This window comes from Cydia strobilella, chromosome 10 (assembly GCF_947568885.1).
Source record: "Cydia strobilella chromosome 10, ilCydStro3.1, whole genome shotgun sequence".
Lineage (NCBI taxonomy): Eukaryota > Metazoa > Arthropoda > Insecta > Lepidoptera > Tortricidae > Cydia > Cydia strobilella.
The window spans coordinates 10,315,601-10,332,725 of NC_086050.1; the positions used below are offsets into that span (position 1 = coordinate 10,315,601).

Sequence of the window (17,125 nt, forward strand, 5' to 3'; positions counted from 1 at the left end):
TCGATTTTCGCTCATGTCATCTCAGATACCTATGGGTGAATATGGTATCAATGCATTCAGTTTGATGTCCCTGAACACAAATATATACCGCAACGCAAAAGACCCACAACAAGATGGTCCGACGATCTGGTTAAGGTCGCGGGGAGCCGATGGATGAGAGCGGCGCAAGACCGGTCGTTGTGGAGATCCCTGAGGGAGGCCTATGTCCAGCAGTGGATGTCTTTCGGCTGATATCATGATGATAAAAAGATAACGACATAAGCTAGATACGGCTTCTCTTAAAGTAAAAACGTTACAAAAGTAAATTTAAGTCGTAGCAAAATATGACTTACGTTGAATATATCGGCAAAGAATTGTGGATTCCTTTGGAAATTAACTTGCTTGGTGTAAGAGACTTGTTGGTTACCACCGTGTGCAACAGCGGCATCAGCTCCAGCACTGGCATAGTTCTCGACTCCAACGTCAATTCTCTTTTCAATTGGAGGGGGAGGCGGTAACGCCCCAGCGCCACCTATGTATCCGTGGACTGACACCTTGTTATGAAAACGATGCGGCTTCTTGTGGTAGATATGCTTTTCTACAACCACGGGTTGTTCATGGTAAACATGCTTCTCCACCACTACCGGTTGAGGCTGAACGAAGTGTTTTTCAACGACCACTGGCGGAGGTTGTTCAACGTGCACCTGCAAACAATCTCAATTCAAATTACGTCAGTCTATTTTTATAATCATTTTAGTGGTTTCGGCAAACATTACGTGTAGGAAGTATTTTCCATGTCAATAAAAGAATATTTGTTCATTTGAAGTATCTCCTTAACGAACCCGCTGTGGATAGTCAAACAAGCGGTTCCACTTTAATAATGAAAATATTGTTAGCACAGTCGGTGGTTCTGATGGAATATTATTTAAGGTGGATTTATTTTAATTTCTACTTCATTTTGCAGGTAAAAGTAGAAAAAGGCAATGAAAATGATTGTGTCGTACGGAGTTAAAGCTGTCTGGAAGCTTCTGGTGCAATTATCTTTCATTCTTTAAAAAACAAACCTTTTGCATTTGCATAAAACCAGACTGTTGCGGAAAGTGAAACACGGGCTGTCTGAACACTTCTGGAACTCTAAACAAAGATCTAAACATTCCGTCAAAATTAAAAATCGATCTAGTATTACTGCGGAAGAAGTCTGGTTCCCCAAAGTTACTCACTTCCTTGACTCTGGTCTTGGATTTTATAACGGTATTAGTTAAAGGTACAACGGGCGATGCAGCATTGAAATCGAATTCAGTGTGCACTTTTTTGTCGACGTGACTGATGGGTTGCTCAACGGCTCCAGACGATAGTCCAAATGACTTGCTGCTTGAGTAAGTAAATCCTGATGACCCTGCAGCACCGGATTCACCGCCCTGAAATAAAAATACATATCTTGTACAATAACAGGTACCTAACAACTTAAATCAATAATTAAAATATAATGACTATATCATTTACAAAAAAATTAAGCACAAAAACCTAATAAAAAGATAAGTTTTTTTGCTAGCAAGTCAAATCAATTCATGATCTTACTAATAATATCTGAAATATATACTTTATGGCGCCTCGGATTTCCGATCCTACTGGGACTGGGAGTGAGAGTACAGAAGGCAAGAAGGTTATAATCAGACTTAAGGTTGAACAGCATCATTTGGGAAGAGGTTATTCACCTAGTTACAGCTCGCGTTTCGTCTATGTTAGCTAATTCGCTTGAAATTATCACACTGCAATGACAATGCAATATTACGGTACCATCGAGCTGATCTGATGAATTGATGATGGAGACAGGAGGTGGCCATAGTAACTCTGTGATAAAACAACGCAACCCTATTGTGTTTGGGGCTTTTAGCCCTATTGTCTCGATGGGTATTAGTTGTCGATGGAAAGTAAAGTACAGTCAGCTATAAAAGCTTGTAGCAAAATAGATTTTTTTTATTAAAATCTTTTATTTCTGTGTCGTTCTGACGAAGTTTGCGTACATTGCAGTATCGCTTTTTTACTTCATTACCTACCTATTGTAGTCGGTAAAGCTATGAAATGGTATTTTGGCGTCGCTTTTTAAGGTCTGATTTATGGAAACAAGTTTCTAGGCTTGCATGTCCTTATTTCCTTAAATAGTTGAATCCTACCGTAGCGCACGCTCATTCCTCATTCGATCTCACAGAGAAACCCCGAGCATAGCTTCATATCCCTTTGAGTGACTTTGAGCTTTTTTATAAGACCCGTTGTGAGCGACCACGTCTCTTTTCTGTAAGTCATCACTGGCTGAAAACTTTCGTCTTAAGACACTGCGGTATTTTGGATGAGAAGATGTTACGTAGCTTCCCGAACGGTGCCCATCCGAGTTGGATTCGACGAGCGACCTCTTTCTGAAAGTTGGAATTACCTAGCTGGATTACTTGTCCTAGGTATGTAAAGTCATTCACAACTTCAAGGGAGTACGTAGGTACAATATGAGAGTTCGACATAGTTTTCGTCTTCTCCGTATTCATTTTAAGACCCACTTGTTATGAGATTCTACTGAGGTTGTTGAGCATTTTACCAAGCTCTTCCAGTCTCAGCCATGACTACAATATCGTCGGCAAATCGAAGGTTGATGATGCTGATCTCCTCGCCATTTATGTTGATGCTGAGCCCATCCCAGTCCAGAAGCTTGTAGACGTCTTCCAAAGCGGCAGTGAACAATTTGGGGGATATGACATCTCCCACTGTTGCACACCCCGCCCTAGTCGGATAAGCATCGTGTCCCGGTACTGGAGACGGACTGACATAGTGGCATTCTCATACAGACACCGTAGTACCTCGATATAGCGATAGTCAATTTGACACCTCTGGAGAGACTGTAGCACCGCCCAAGTTTCAATCGAATCAAAAGCCTTCTCATAGTCCACAAACGCTAAGCACAGTGGCGGTCTTCTGTATAACTTGCCGCAGCGTATGTATGTAGTCTATGGTGCTGAAGGCCTTGCGGAAACCGCGGCTTGTTCGAGAAGCTGGAAGTCGTCAAACCTGCGTGCGAGACGATTCGTTATGACTCGAAAACAGCTTATTATATAGACATGGCTCAAGAGATAGATAGGCCTGTAATTTTTTAAAAGGGTTTTATCACCCTTCTTAAAAGAAGAGTACCACCACGCTTCTGTTCCATGCCTTTGGCGTTTTGCCTTCGTGTATAACGGAGTTGGATAGCTTCTGAAGAGCTTTCATGATCGGTTTGCCACCCGTTTTCAGAAGCTCTGACGTAACTCCGTCACCATCCGCCGCCTTACCGTTTTTTAGCTGTTTGAGAGCCATACTGACGTCCGGGATATCTTCTGTATAGTGTCGGGTCAGCCTGGCCCTTGGGTCTCTGGCCAGGTTAATGACAGGTGCTTTTGTCGTCCGTAGAACTTTTCAATCTCACTCAGGAGCTCAGGCTTGGAGGAAAGATTCTACCATCGCCTTTTTTCAGCTTTGTCAGCTGACTCTGTCCCACAGATAAACTTCGTGCGAAGATTTTAGAGCCTTTGTGCCGCTCAATAGCCTCTTCAATACTATTTGTTATAATTCAATAATTGGCGAAGGTCGCGAGTCAAAGGCTTTGTAATTGGTCTGTTAAGCTGCCGAAGCCGAGCTGCATCACCAGTGGAACGTAGAACCATCTCATCTCGCGCCTATCCTTCGTAAGCTCAAGGGAGCGGTCTGAAATTATTTTAGCTCTTTTAGAACGTTCGGCTTTGAAGAACTTGGAGCCCACCGTTCGGACAGTTTCCACGATCCTGTCATTATACTTGTCCACGTCTATGCAGTCACCCAGGCATTCAAAGGCTTCAGCTTGAGTGCACGTATTACTTGGGGTATTATTCTTACGGAGTATTTTCGGAAAATGGGGTTTTGGTCTTATCTCATCATGGGTCGCTTAATAAACTGTAGAATAGCAAAAACGGAATGTCAAATAGATTAAGTACTTCGAGATAAGTACATCCAGCAAAATATTTGTGTCAAGTTGATAAAACAATAGTTTTGCTGATTGTAAGTTCTTGACATATTTTTAAGGAGTGCGTACCAAACCAGCAGCAGCGTTGCGATTGCCAGCGGAAGCTCCAGCGAACCCAATGCCACCAGATTTCTCGGCATCGGCGCCTCCGGCGAGCCCCGCGGCCGCTTTCACGTTGCCTCCGGCGGTGGCTCCGGCGTATAAACCACCTGATAACACACACACGTCATAATCAACAATACTGTTTCTTTCATGTACGAGTAGGGTTTGGCTGGACAAAGTTGACACTAACAGTAAAAAAATGGCGTGTGTAAAACATAGCATGATTCTATATTAGTTTATTATTATACTTCACTGGCAGTTGCCAATGATGATGACAAACTTTTTTCTTCCTATTTCAAATCTTAATTTCCTTGAGCAACCATTTTTATATACTTATGATAAAAGAAAGCTATGCTGGTACTTTATGCAGTCAAATGTTAAAGTAAATTAGAATAATAACCATTATTTCATTATTAAAGCCAACATACAATCATATCATCTATTTGTCTATGGCTAGTACAAGTTTAAATTTCGAAATAGCATATTCAGTGAAATAATAATGGGCATGCAATGCACGATACTTACGAATTCTACGATAAAATGTCTTTTGGCATATGCCTGAGGACTGTTGTAAACCCTAATAGTTCAACAATTAAAGTCTGTGATATTACAAGAAAGGCCTAGAGGATAAGGCTAATTGGAACGCCATGTTAGGAGCCAATTTCAGTAGCCTTATTCAAGTTTATGGTGATAATGACAGGTACGAATTATTTTAATTACTTACATACACTAGTCATACTCGTATATTTAATTCCAGTCACTAACTAATTGCTGCGTACTTGTCTGTAATGTAATCTTAGTAACTGGTCTGCGTTTGTGTCTTCGCCATTATTAAACCGAGGTAACTTTTAATTACTATTCTTGTACCTACCGCTATTGTCTTCTTAAGTGTCTAGGTCAGAAACATTAAAATTGCTTTGATACTATTTATTCTCTTCTCCAAACAACTGGATTTTTTTCTTAGATGTGTGCAGTTCTGAAGAAATTTAATTTTTCCACGGTGCCCACCTAACTAGCATAATTACTTATTCCTCTTTACTTACGGATATAATATACATAATACTATATAAAATACAAAATTTAATAAGAATGTTTTAGTATTATTAATCTACATAACAAATAAGTTAAGCACATAACTCATCGGAACCGGATTGCGAAGTATAAATGTTTATTATAATTAATCTATGCAATTAATCTAAGCGGTGCGGGCGTTCATTTTGAAGCGTTATTCACCTTCCATTTACTTAAACGTGTTGCTTTTCTACGATATCAAATTTATATGTACTTGTCGTAGACTTTATATACATGTACCAACATTGACCGCAGTAAAATGATTATGTATGTATGTTGGAAATAGTTGGATTTATACAGTGTGTAAATCCAATACGGGCGAATATTTAAACGGTGGTTAGCATAGAACCTAAAAAATATATAAGGATAAATTTTGCTTAGAAATACAATGAAAATATTTACCATACAAAATAACTCGGCCCGCATTGTAATGCACCACAGAAGTTACGAGATACGAGCTTTTTAAAGTAACTGTCAATGCTTGGCGGCAATTACTATAAAAAGCACGTATCTCGTAGTCATTTTACGTCTCGTAATGTTTGCAGTACATTGCTGCTCGGTAAATTTTCAAAAAATAATAACGGGGTCATAATTAAGTGTAATTTAAAAAAAACTTCTAAATTAATGATTACACCGATAAATTCTATACCTATCTGGTTTAATGTATTGCCCGTATTGGATTTACACACTGTATATCTTGACCATCTTGAGTAAGTAAAGCAACAAGTAGGACCATTTTTGAAGGTATATATATATAATATATATAAGGTGACAATGCCCGTAGTATTTATTGCTGAAAAATAAAACTAAATATGTTTGTGGTTTGTCTTCATGCTGACTTTTCTTCAAATACTGTTCACTTATTTAATCCTCTTTGGAGACAAAATCGAATTCAATCTAAGCGCTGACCAAACATCGAATCGAAGTGACATCTTTGTAGACCGTGACTAGTTAAGTATTATAAAATTTACACGCTTATTTGAATGAATATCAAACCTACGTAATAGTCCTTTAGTAAATTCCATTGCTCACACCATTACCTACCTGACAATGCTCCTTTGTTGGGAGACAAAAGTCTCCGGCAAGCTCGGCCGAATTTCACCTTCCGATACAAACGGAGTTTCGTTCTCATTTTAAAACTACGTGTTGGATTGTAATGAAACTTTGCACATACAATGACATGAGGTATATCTAGGTCTGTAATTAGTTTATATAGCTCTAGTATATAAAACAAACGAAATAGAACAAAAACAAGTTTTCTATGAAAAACTTAAATTCACTGTATTTTTATTTAAATGAGAGCGTAACTACGTTAGTATTAAGAACCGAGCTTGCCGGGGACCCTTAATGACATTATGAATATACGTTCACTGGATTCACAGAATAATTATTATAGTTTCTAGTTATGAATAAGAGAAACTAATTTGGTTTAATTTGGTTCTATGAATGTATGGTATGCCGTCGTAATATTTATGTTATAAATAATTAGAACTCACTAATTATTTATTACTCAAGGAATTTTAATATTATGACTAATTAGTGATGATTTCTAATTGTAAGTCAACTTATTTAAAATAAAATTTCGTGACGACATTCATTAAGTGATTTACTTATCCGATGTATCAGTTAAATAAAAATTGATTTCGTAAAACAAGTACTTAAGAAGACGACATGTCTACTTTGGAAAGACTTCTGGCTTTCTGTTTTACTACTATTTACTGTTTATTATTAAGTAAGTATCAGCATACCTAAATTAAATTACTCATTGGAATGAAGCCATTATATTATAGAATATAGGAATTATATTATAAATATCCTATTTATTCTTGATAGGAATGGAATCAATACCTAACGAATTATGTGGATCCACTGTACAAAACTCAATTCTGAAAACAGGTTTTTTTGACAAAAGGTGGACCGAAAATCTGATTATTGTCGCAAAGGGAAAAAGGTGCAGCAGGTTCAGCCAGCAGTTTTTGAAAAATCTACCTCAAAATGAAAAAACGGAATCCTTATAGGATCACTGTTGTCCGTCCGTCTGTCTGTCAAGACCCTTTATCTCAAGAACGCTTGGAGGTATCGAGTTGAAATTAAAACTATATACTCAGGTCTACAGTCCCTCGAGGCTGTGAAAAAAATCTAACTTTTTTTGGTTTGGTTTATGCTCCAAAAAAACGTATATTTCGACACTTAACTCTTAAGGGAATCAAAATTCATAGGGTACTTCCCGTTGGCATAGAACTATGAAATTTGGCAAGTAATATCGTCTTACACAATAAATACAGTGAAAAATCACAAAATTATTTTGTAAAAAAAAAGTAAAATTTGTAAGGAACCCACGGTATGCGAGTCCGATTCGCATTTGTCCGGGTTTTTTTAGATTATATAACGATTGCCAAAAATATGAGTTAACTAGTAATCTTAAGGCCTTCATCGATTCCAATCCTGATTTCTTGACTTTCGCTCGATTGAAAAAAATACAAACATAGGTCTAAAACGTACCTTAAAAATTTGTAACATTTTTTGCACAATTTTTAAAGCTGAGAGGATGGACAGCCCTATCCTCGCTCACTGGATGTCTGTGCATGTCAATTGTAATTATAATTATACTTTCTACTAACACACTTAATATAAGTTAATTACTAACATAATATGGATTATTTGTATCTGAAATAAATGATTTCATTTCATTTTCATTTCATTTCATTTTATTACATGTGAAAATAGCTTCTAAAAATGCGCAATTTTAATTTTGATCGAACACATTGATTCGTTTTTTTATTAAAACACTAAAAATATCAATTCAAAAACATGATTTCCGCAATACCGGGCATGCACAGCCTTAAATGTTGTATTGTATTTGTGTTAGTTTTTAAATGCGCACGCAGTTGTCAGCTAATGGCTCCTCCACACGCCCAGCGCTGGACCAGCGAGATGGCCATGCGATGGTTGAAAGCACGCACTATGGAATAGCATGGGCCACGTGTAGATGCGTACGCACCATCGCTGGCCCACTACCTTTGATGTGCGGACGAAAAACCGACCGTCATCCTATCGCCATCCCGCCGCGCCATAAACCATCCGACACCACTACCCTCTCTACACGCTGGCTCATCTTAGTGGGCCAGTATGATGGCCCATTGTGTAGAGGAGCCATAAGGGAGACAGCGTTAGATCGAACCGCAGTGTATGTCCGAATCAGTTACCTCCACTCCCGCCACCGCTGGCTCCACCGCCAAGCCCGGCAGCCGCTGCTTGCCCGTGAGGAGTGCCGGCCTCGGCAAACAGCCCGCCGGCTCCGCCGTTACCTAAACATATGAAGTTTTCATTATTACAGCAGTTATATAGTATTTTATACAATCGTGATATAATAGAGAGCTTTTCAGTCGAGTACCGTGTTTAAGCAACGAAGCTTGCTGAGTTGCTTAAGGTAAGGTACGAGATTGAAAAGCTTGATTATATCACTATTGTATACAATACTTTTTCTACGAGACAAAAAAATAACACTTTCAACTAGTAGAATTATATAGGTAAACAAACCAAAAGTATACAGGATACGCGAGCTGCCGCAGCCCGCGATACCTTCTTACTCGTACGCGCCCCGGCCGCGGCCGCCGCGGGCCCGGTGCCCCCGGCGGGTTAGTCAACGACACCTCCTCGTAACTCATGAGGCCCTGGTACCTGATCCTTGCTAAATTCAATTTTATGACCATTTTTTTCTCGATTTTGGCCACCGTAGCCTATGGAGACTAACAAGCAACGCTAAGAGGTTTTCGTAGGGTATGGATGTTGCTATATGAAGGGTGTCACATGCGCATTTCTGACTTATGAAGCAATTGTTTCTACTACAACATAAAATAAAATGTTTTTGTTGGCCAACCAATCACAAAGCAGATGCGACGCAGAAGCGTGTTTAAGTAGGCTAATTTGCATTGAATCGAGTCTCCTTAAACAAGAAATATTTTATCGAAATGTATGACATTCTATTTTCAAAATTTTTATAATTGACTAAACCGTATCGATAAAATTCTTATGCTTGAGTCGGAAGTGCCATAGACTATCCAACGTTGAAAAGAGTAAGGTTGTAGTGTAGCATATCAAGTTGAAATACACAGATTATACTCGACGAGTAGAAAAAATATTTTTTATTACAGCAGTTATAAATATTTTTTATTACAGCAGTTATAAAATATATATTTACAAACCGTTAACTTTAACACAAGTACAATTCAGGAAGTGGCGTGATGTGGCTCAATTCGTTGTATTGTATGCATGATCGTGGTACCGCCCTGTTAGCGTTGAGATATATTGGAATATGTAGATCGATAAACAAGGTGAAATGCAAAAAAGTACTGGTTTAATCTTGAATTAAATACATAGCGAAACATTAATTTCGAAAAAAAAAAATTACTAGAGCAAATAACGTCAAGCTATGAGCATGTTATGCAATCAAAAATGGTATTATAGTAATGGTATTGAAAGTCGCACCCCCCTACCTCTAGGTTACCAACGCTTATACTTAGGCCCACTTGCACCATCCCCCTAACTAGGGGCAGTTAAACCGTTAACCCAGTGTGAAATTGTACTGGTAACCATGGTAACTCCAGGTTTAACCGGGTAACCCGGGTTAGAGGAATGGTGCAAGTGGGCCTTAAGAGTCCCTGGCAAGCTCGGTTCTCCATATACATTGCTCTATTCCGTTTGTTTTATATACTAGAGCTATATAGGTATATGAGCATTGTATGTGCAAAGTTGAAACTTTGCACATACATGATTGAATGTTGAATTGTGATGAATCACAATCCAACATGTAGTTTTAAAATGAAAACGAAAACCTGTTGGTATAGGAAGGTGAAATTCGGCCGAGCTTGCCGGGGACTCTTAATAAACTAAATCCACAAACTCGTACGCGTAACTACCCGTGCTTATATGCAGTCATATTGTGAATGCTAAATCGTTTCAGATCAGGACAATATCAAAAAATAATGTGATTTGTTGTAAATAACACTGTCCGTCGTTCTAACTACGAGTATGCGTAGAAAGCAACGCAGCCCATACGTTTGTGCAAATTACCCTATGCGTCTGATATTCCATTTTTGCTGTTATTTCCTATCTGGTTTATATTTGGAATTTGTTAATTCATCATCATCAAATTAATTAGAACCATTTGTCTATCACAGACTAGTTTCGAAAATTAAATACCTGTAGGTACATATTTACGTTGCTACTGTTAGGACAAGGCCTTAGTCATCATTTATCTGACATTTGCGAAGTGAATGACATGAATGCGAAGTAAGCTCAATAACAGACCTAATTCATGTGCCCAAGTTTATATGATTAAGAGAAGTAATTACGTACCTAATAGTCCTCCCAAACCAGCTGCCGCGTGGTAACCGCCAAAGTTTACCCCCACTTTGCCTTCTTTGAATGTAATGAATTGGGGGGCCTGCAAAGAAACAATATTTCATTCAAGTCATGCAGGTTATGGAAACTTTTCTATAGAGGTGGAGACGAGCTAGACAAATACTGTGTAAGAAAATAAAATATTTAATGTGTTTAACATTAATGTGCTAATTATTAAATTTTGATATGTTAATGGATAATGTCGATAAGTGGATATTCAGGTGCTAATACTGCTAATTTATTCATGTGTGACTTCTGTTCTATGTTCTCAGATTGAAATCGTATTTTTTTTTTTCGAAACATATTACACAGTATTACAGTGAGACACTAAGGCACTGTGGAATGCATATATTTAATATTATTATTATCCTAAAACGTTAACATAGAGTTAATTGTGTTATACAATAACAATAATTTTAAATACTAACTGAAGACGGCCGATCATCCATTGCTTCACATAACCTCTTACATTCGTCACATAACATCTTCCAACTACTCGCAAAAACATCGCAGTCAGGTGCTGACTTGAGAAGTTATCTTTAGATTTTTATATTAATTAATTAATGTGTACTAACAAAACTGGATCAATTGTTATCTGATAATAAGGAAACTTGTATTTGTGCTTAATTTACAACAATTGTAAATTATTAAAGAGACATGCAACTGACAGAGAGGCATCTCCAAAGTGCAATCAAAACAGGTCGACGATAAATCATTGAACCACAGTTCTGACTAAAACGAGCCATAGACACAATTCAGGCTCATTACCGTTGGAAATAGTATCTACACCATTGAAATGACTCAGTGACCGGGCTGGGCACGCGGCACGTGGCATAATTAGCTTTTGATTTAGAAGCGCTATTGAAACGAACGTTGCGACTGATATACGTAGGTAGACGGTCCACTAGCTTCTCATATTAAGTTAGAATATACAAGAAGTTAAAAAATATGTTTGTAAGGCTAGACAGGTAGACATGATAAAGTCAGATTTTAAAAAGAAACTTGTACCTATTACTTAAAAATAGTGTAATCTAAATAATCTTGTATATCTAATTCCGAACGATTTGTTTTCAGCCTTTCACTATCCAGTAGGAAAGTGTTACGCGTTGTTTAAATTATACGAACCCTAAAAAATTAACACCTTAAACTTTCAGGTGTCTGCGTAGCTACATTATTATAAATGTTATTAAATTAATGTGCTTTTAGCAGTTTAAAATCACTAAAATTTCAACACGAACGTCATATTGTTATTGTTCAAAGTTCAGACATTTACTGAACTTTTGAGATATACAACAAAATGTTTATCAACCGTTGAATGTGCAGAACTGTTTAATTAATATTTAAAAATTATGTTTCAAAGTTAAATACATTTATATTTATAAACGTTATGTAAAAGAATCATTGTATTGACTGTATGCTTTAAAAACGTGATTAGGTACGTACGTGTCTTGGGCTTGAAAGTTTCATGTTATCTCAAAATATCAAATCATGTCCGATAACTTTGGCAATACTTACTCTACAGAAATTCTGCTAGTTAAAATACTACCCGTTATTTTGTAATTTTATATGCTTTTATTTGGTTTTTGACTAAATGCATGAAATAACTAGTTCCTAACCTACCGTTCTAAACGGATCCGTTGTTATGACCGTCTTCACGATTTACTATCGTGGCCGGAGCAACGTCATGGACATTGGACGCACGGACAGAAAGTCCCATCCCATTATATTAGACAAGTTTGTTACCATCTCTATAAACTCTAGTTCATACATAAGTGACAAGATAATAAACTTAAAGTGCCAAAACTTAATGTACTCAGTGCATTCGTTAGCACTATCTGAGCTCTTACTGTTAGTGCAGTGCCACATGAATAACCATTAGCTGATGACGCCATATGTTCCACCTCGTTACCTGGTAATGCCGAATTATATTTAGAAATTTGGTTAGTTTCCTGGCATTATTAGTATTTAAACAACTGGGCACCAAACTTCGACATCGAGTAGTCTAATGTTTTCAAAAACTTAACTATACAATAGAGTATTATTCTTCGTTGCTGTCAACACACACACCACAAAACATTTTAGAATTCAACCATAATCAGTTCAACCATCGCTATATTTTGAGTGTAGTCTAATAAAAAACTCCCAGAAAATGCGCTTGTTTCGATCACATCATAATACAAATTGCACCATTTCCACTTTCCAAAGGATACAAGAAAAATAAAGTATTTTAGTAATGAGAGATGACACATGCCTATTATCGCTATATTAATTAGTAATACCACAGATTATATAATACTATATACATAGTAAGTTTATTGCGCACATACCTATTACAAGGTATATACACCATATAATCTCTTTAAGGAATATAATAAAATACTTAACCTGATAAAGTATGAAACCACAATTACGTAGCTACTCGTATTATATTTTAAAGAGCAGAGCATTTGTTTTGATGTGCAATTAAGATCATTTGCATTGTAAAAGTGACCCAATTAAATACTGTAACTATCCCCAGTTCCACGGACGCTGGGTCTGCAACAAACTCAAGAAACTCTGTACGTTGTGTAGGTACAATATAACTTTAGAGATTTACAGCTAGGAAGTCAGACATCTTTAATGAGTCACAGTCAGACGGGGTTAGCTTGGCGTAATAAGGACACGTTCATTCTAAAGCGATTACTAGAGAGTCATTTGAAGTTTGCAGACGTATATACTTTTACATTAATACTTCAATTCTTTATCATAAGATAGATAGATAGATAGATAAACCATTTATTCGCTTGTCACAATACACACTTATAGACAAAAAATAGAAACAATAACAATACCAAAATAAAATAAAGAACAAGAAGCATAAATAAAAGCTAGGTATTAGCGTTGTGCGTTGCAGCAAAACAAAAGGGTTCTGGCTCAGTAATACGCTCCACTCTTTCGGGTTAATAAATATTGTAATTAACAATAAGTAAAAATTATATTTTCACGAATAATGAAAATATGTACGTCACGGTCGACTTTAAAGTATTAGCTTGATCAAAGTACTTAAGCTGAAAAAACGTAGCACGTCTGTTATTACCGATTTTTAGGGTTCCGTACTCAAAGGGTAAAAACGGGACCCTATTACTAAGACTTCACTGTCCGTCTGTCCGTCTGTCTGTCTGTCACCAGGCTGTACCTCATGAACCGTGACAGCTAGACAGTTGAAATTTTCACAGATGATGTAATTCTGTTGCCGCTATAACAACAAATACTAAAAAGTACGGAACCCTCGGTGCGCGAGTCCGACTCGCACTTGGCCGGTTTTTTGTAGTATTAATTTGAGGCTTAACAAAGAGTTGATGCTACCTTGTACAAGTTTGTGTGTCATCATCATAATTTAAAAGCATGATGGCTCTAATCTTGTCGGTGGAGTATGCGCCAGTTTTCTCGGTCCTCGACCAGGTTCTTTAGGTCTCTGTAAGACACGACATTTGCTTTCGCTTTCAGTTGTTGTGTGTAGCGTGCTCGTGGTTTATGGTTAGTTTGTATGTACAGGAAAGTAAATAAGAGTAGAGACTAGCTACTCAAGCTATCGTCGCAAGTCGTGCGACATAGCATTTTCGTGTTTCTAATTGCATGAGTTAGGTTATTTAAGTTTTTACGGAACCCTTGGTACATGCGAGTTATATGAACTCGGACTTGATCGGTTTTTTGGGTTCCGTACACAAAGGGTAAAAACGGGACCCTATTACTAAGACTCCGCTGTCCGTCTGTCCGACAGTCTGTCTGTCACCAGGCTGTATTTCATGAACCGTGATAGCTAGACAGTTGAAATTTTCACAGATTTCTGTTGCCGCTATAACAACAAATACTAAAAACAGAATAAAATAAATATGTAAGTGGGGCTCCCATACAATAATCGTGATTTTTTTGCCGTTTTTTTTGGGTAATGGTACGGAACCCTTCGTGCGCGAGTCCGACTCGCACTTGGCCGGTTTTTTAAAGTAAGTAATTCATTGATACTAGCCACAGCCTTAGTACTTACTTCAGAGTTAACTCGCTGTACTTAATACTTGAGGCGATTACAAACGATTGCATTATAAAGACGCATTGTCTAATGATCATTATCTTGATGCCTTTGTTCAAGTTATGTGCAAAAAATATACGTTCATACTCATTTTCTGACAACACAAACCTATAGAGTCATTAGTTACTCAAATAAATTACGAGATTGTTGAATCTGCGGCTGATGAGCGTAAAAAACGTGTTGATGATTATATTCTGCCTTCGGTTACCGTGATAGTTACTCATGAAATAAAACTATGAAAACGGATTATATTGCGTTTATTGAATTTATAATAGATCCCGACGTTTCGAACCCTTTACCGCTTTCGTGGTTCAGTCACCTCACCCGCGTTGACCACGAACGCTGTAAAGGGTTTTCTTCGCTTTCTTCGCTTGCTCCTTAAAAGGCATGTTTTAAGGTGAGGGCTGCTGGCAACATGGAATAATTATTAGGCATTTTTTATACGTCATTAGTCCCTTTATTAGGTATATAAAATTTTATAAATAAGGGAGGTTTTGGGATTATACTGAGCAAGTTTTACCATGGGACCAACCACGAAATCGCGATAATAAAATTACCCTTCCATAGAAAATGGACCAGCCAAAATGTACATTTTAGTATGGGAACAACCCCGAAATCGCGAAAAAAATTTCGCTGTATTAGGTATATAAAACTTTATAAATAAGGGAGGTTTTGGGATTATACTGAGCAAGTTTTACCATGGGACCAACCACGAAACCAACCAGCCAAAATGTACATTTTTGTGGTTGGTCCCATATTTATAAAGTTTTATATACCTAATACAGCCAATTTTTTTTCGCGATTTCGGAGTTGTTCCCATACTAAAAGTTGCTTAGTATAATCCCAAAACCTCCCTGGCAACGGGAATGCACTTATTTTATAGCGTGTATAGAGACAATTAGGCCTAACTTTGTAACAGAATTTATGGCTAGAAGGGAAAGTCTAGTTATTGACCCTACATTGCCCACGACATATTTGTAAATTATCACGCTTGACTGCACATTTCTAATAGATTTTCCTGTCATCTATAGGTAAAGAACTATTTTTTGTATTTTTTTTTTCAAACTTTTAGACGGTAGTTTCGGAGATAAGTAATTTTTTGCCTATTTTCTCAAATAAATTCTAAACTGTTTATCCTAAAATTATTAAAAAAAATATATTTGAGATTCTCACAATAACCTCTTTGATTTGATATGTAACACATTAACACAATATAGTTAGAAAACCTTTATTTTTTAATTTTCTCATTTAACCCCCAAAAGTCGCCCCCATGTTTAAAATTCACGTGTCCGTCTTTGGGTCACAAACTTACATATGTGTACCAAATTGAAGTTTACTTAATTGGTCCGGTATCGGTAGTATCGGAGAAAATAGGCTTTGACAGACGGACAAACAGACAGACAATGCTTAATAATATCTCAATCGTGGCTACTACTAAACTAACTTATTGATAGCAATATATAGCTCAGCTCAGCAGGCTACGCCCTAGTCTACATCCTACCAACGTGAGAAAAGCCTATTTTGGCTACTTCCACGCTTTACTAACCTACGGTACAGAACTATGGGCAACTTCAGCCAACCGCGACAGAATAATTATTTAGACTTCAAAAGCGGGCAGTTCGTTGCATGCGTGGGGTCCCCTGGGATCACCCCGCTCGTGAATTGTTTAAGGATACCAAAATCCTCACCCTCCCGTGCTTATATATTCTCGACGTAGCCAAGTATGTGAGAGGTAACTTTGAACAATTCCCGACGCGCGGTGACGCACACAACTATAATACTAGGCGAAGAGGCGAACTGCGTCCACCACGTACGCGCCTAGCTAAGTCTAAAAAGTGTCTCCACTCAATAGGTCCTAAGATATATGACCACATACCCTTAGAGATTAAAAGTGCTACTGGTAAAAGAGGTTTCGTGAATAAACTTAAGGCTAAACTTATGTCTGAAGCGTACTACTCTGTTGACGAATTTTTCGACGGCGTGCACTGGTTCACAACCCCAAGCTATAGAAATATATAAAATATAAATTTAACTAACCATAATTATGTGATATACTTATATGAACATACTGTAATCAGTTAAAGCTATAAATAATTAACTTTAAATAATAATTGTACCTACCCGACATAATTATCTTATAGCTAATATTATATACATACTGATGTGTTTTGTTATGTAACTTAGATATAAATAGTTGTAAATATGAAATATTGTGTTTGACATGTAAAACTATGTTTTATAAAGGAATAAATGAATGAATGAATGAATATATTAACAAACAACATAACTGTTAGAAATAGGTATCGAGTATTGCGATGGATATATGCCATTCTGTTATTTCGGTAAATGTCAAGGGTACTGCCTGATGACATTCATAATCTTTCATGCATACACAAATAATTACTTACGGCAAGGTCTAATCCATTATTGCACAATGGGATATTGCCAACGCAATTATAGTAGTTACCTGTATAATCGGATAT

The 17,125-nt window shown here is 37.2% G+C and overlaps 1 protein-coding gene across 1 annotated transcript in view; it reads right to left on the reverse strand.

Annotated features, from left to right (window-relative positions):
- Positions 1-17,125, reverse strand: part of LOC134744655 (chorion protein S38) — a 36,565-nt gene that overhangs the window by 7,131 nt on the left and 12,309 nt on the right. The window contains exons 3-7 of the mRNA XM_063678554.1: positions 10,532-10,619; positions 8,380-8,481; positions 4,070-4,209; positions 1,200-1,397; positions 333-683 (exon numbers count right to left, since the gene is read on the reverse strand). Of these exons, the coding sequence (XP_063534624.1) occupies positions 333-683; positions 1,200-1,397; positions 4,070-4,209; positions 8,380-8,481; positions 10,532-10,619 (879 nt within the window). The remainder of the gene's footprint in view (positions 1-332; positions 684-1,199; positions 1,398-4,069; positions 4,210-8,379; positions 8,482-10,531; positions 10,620-17,125) is intronic.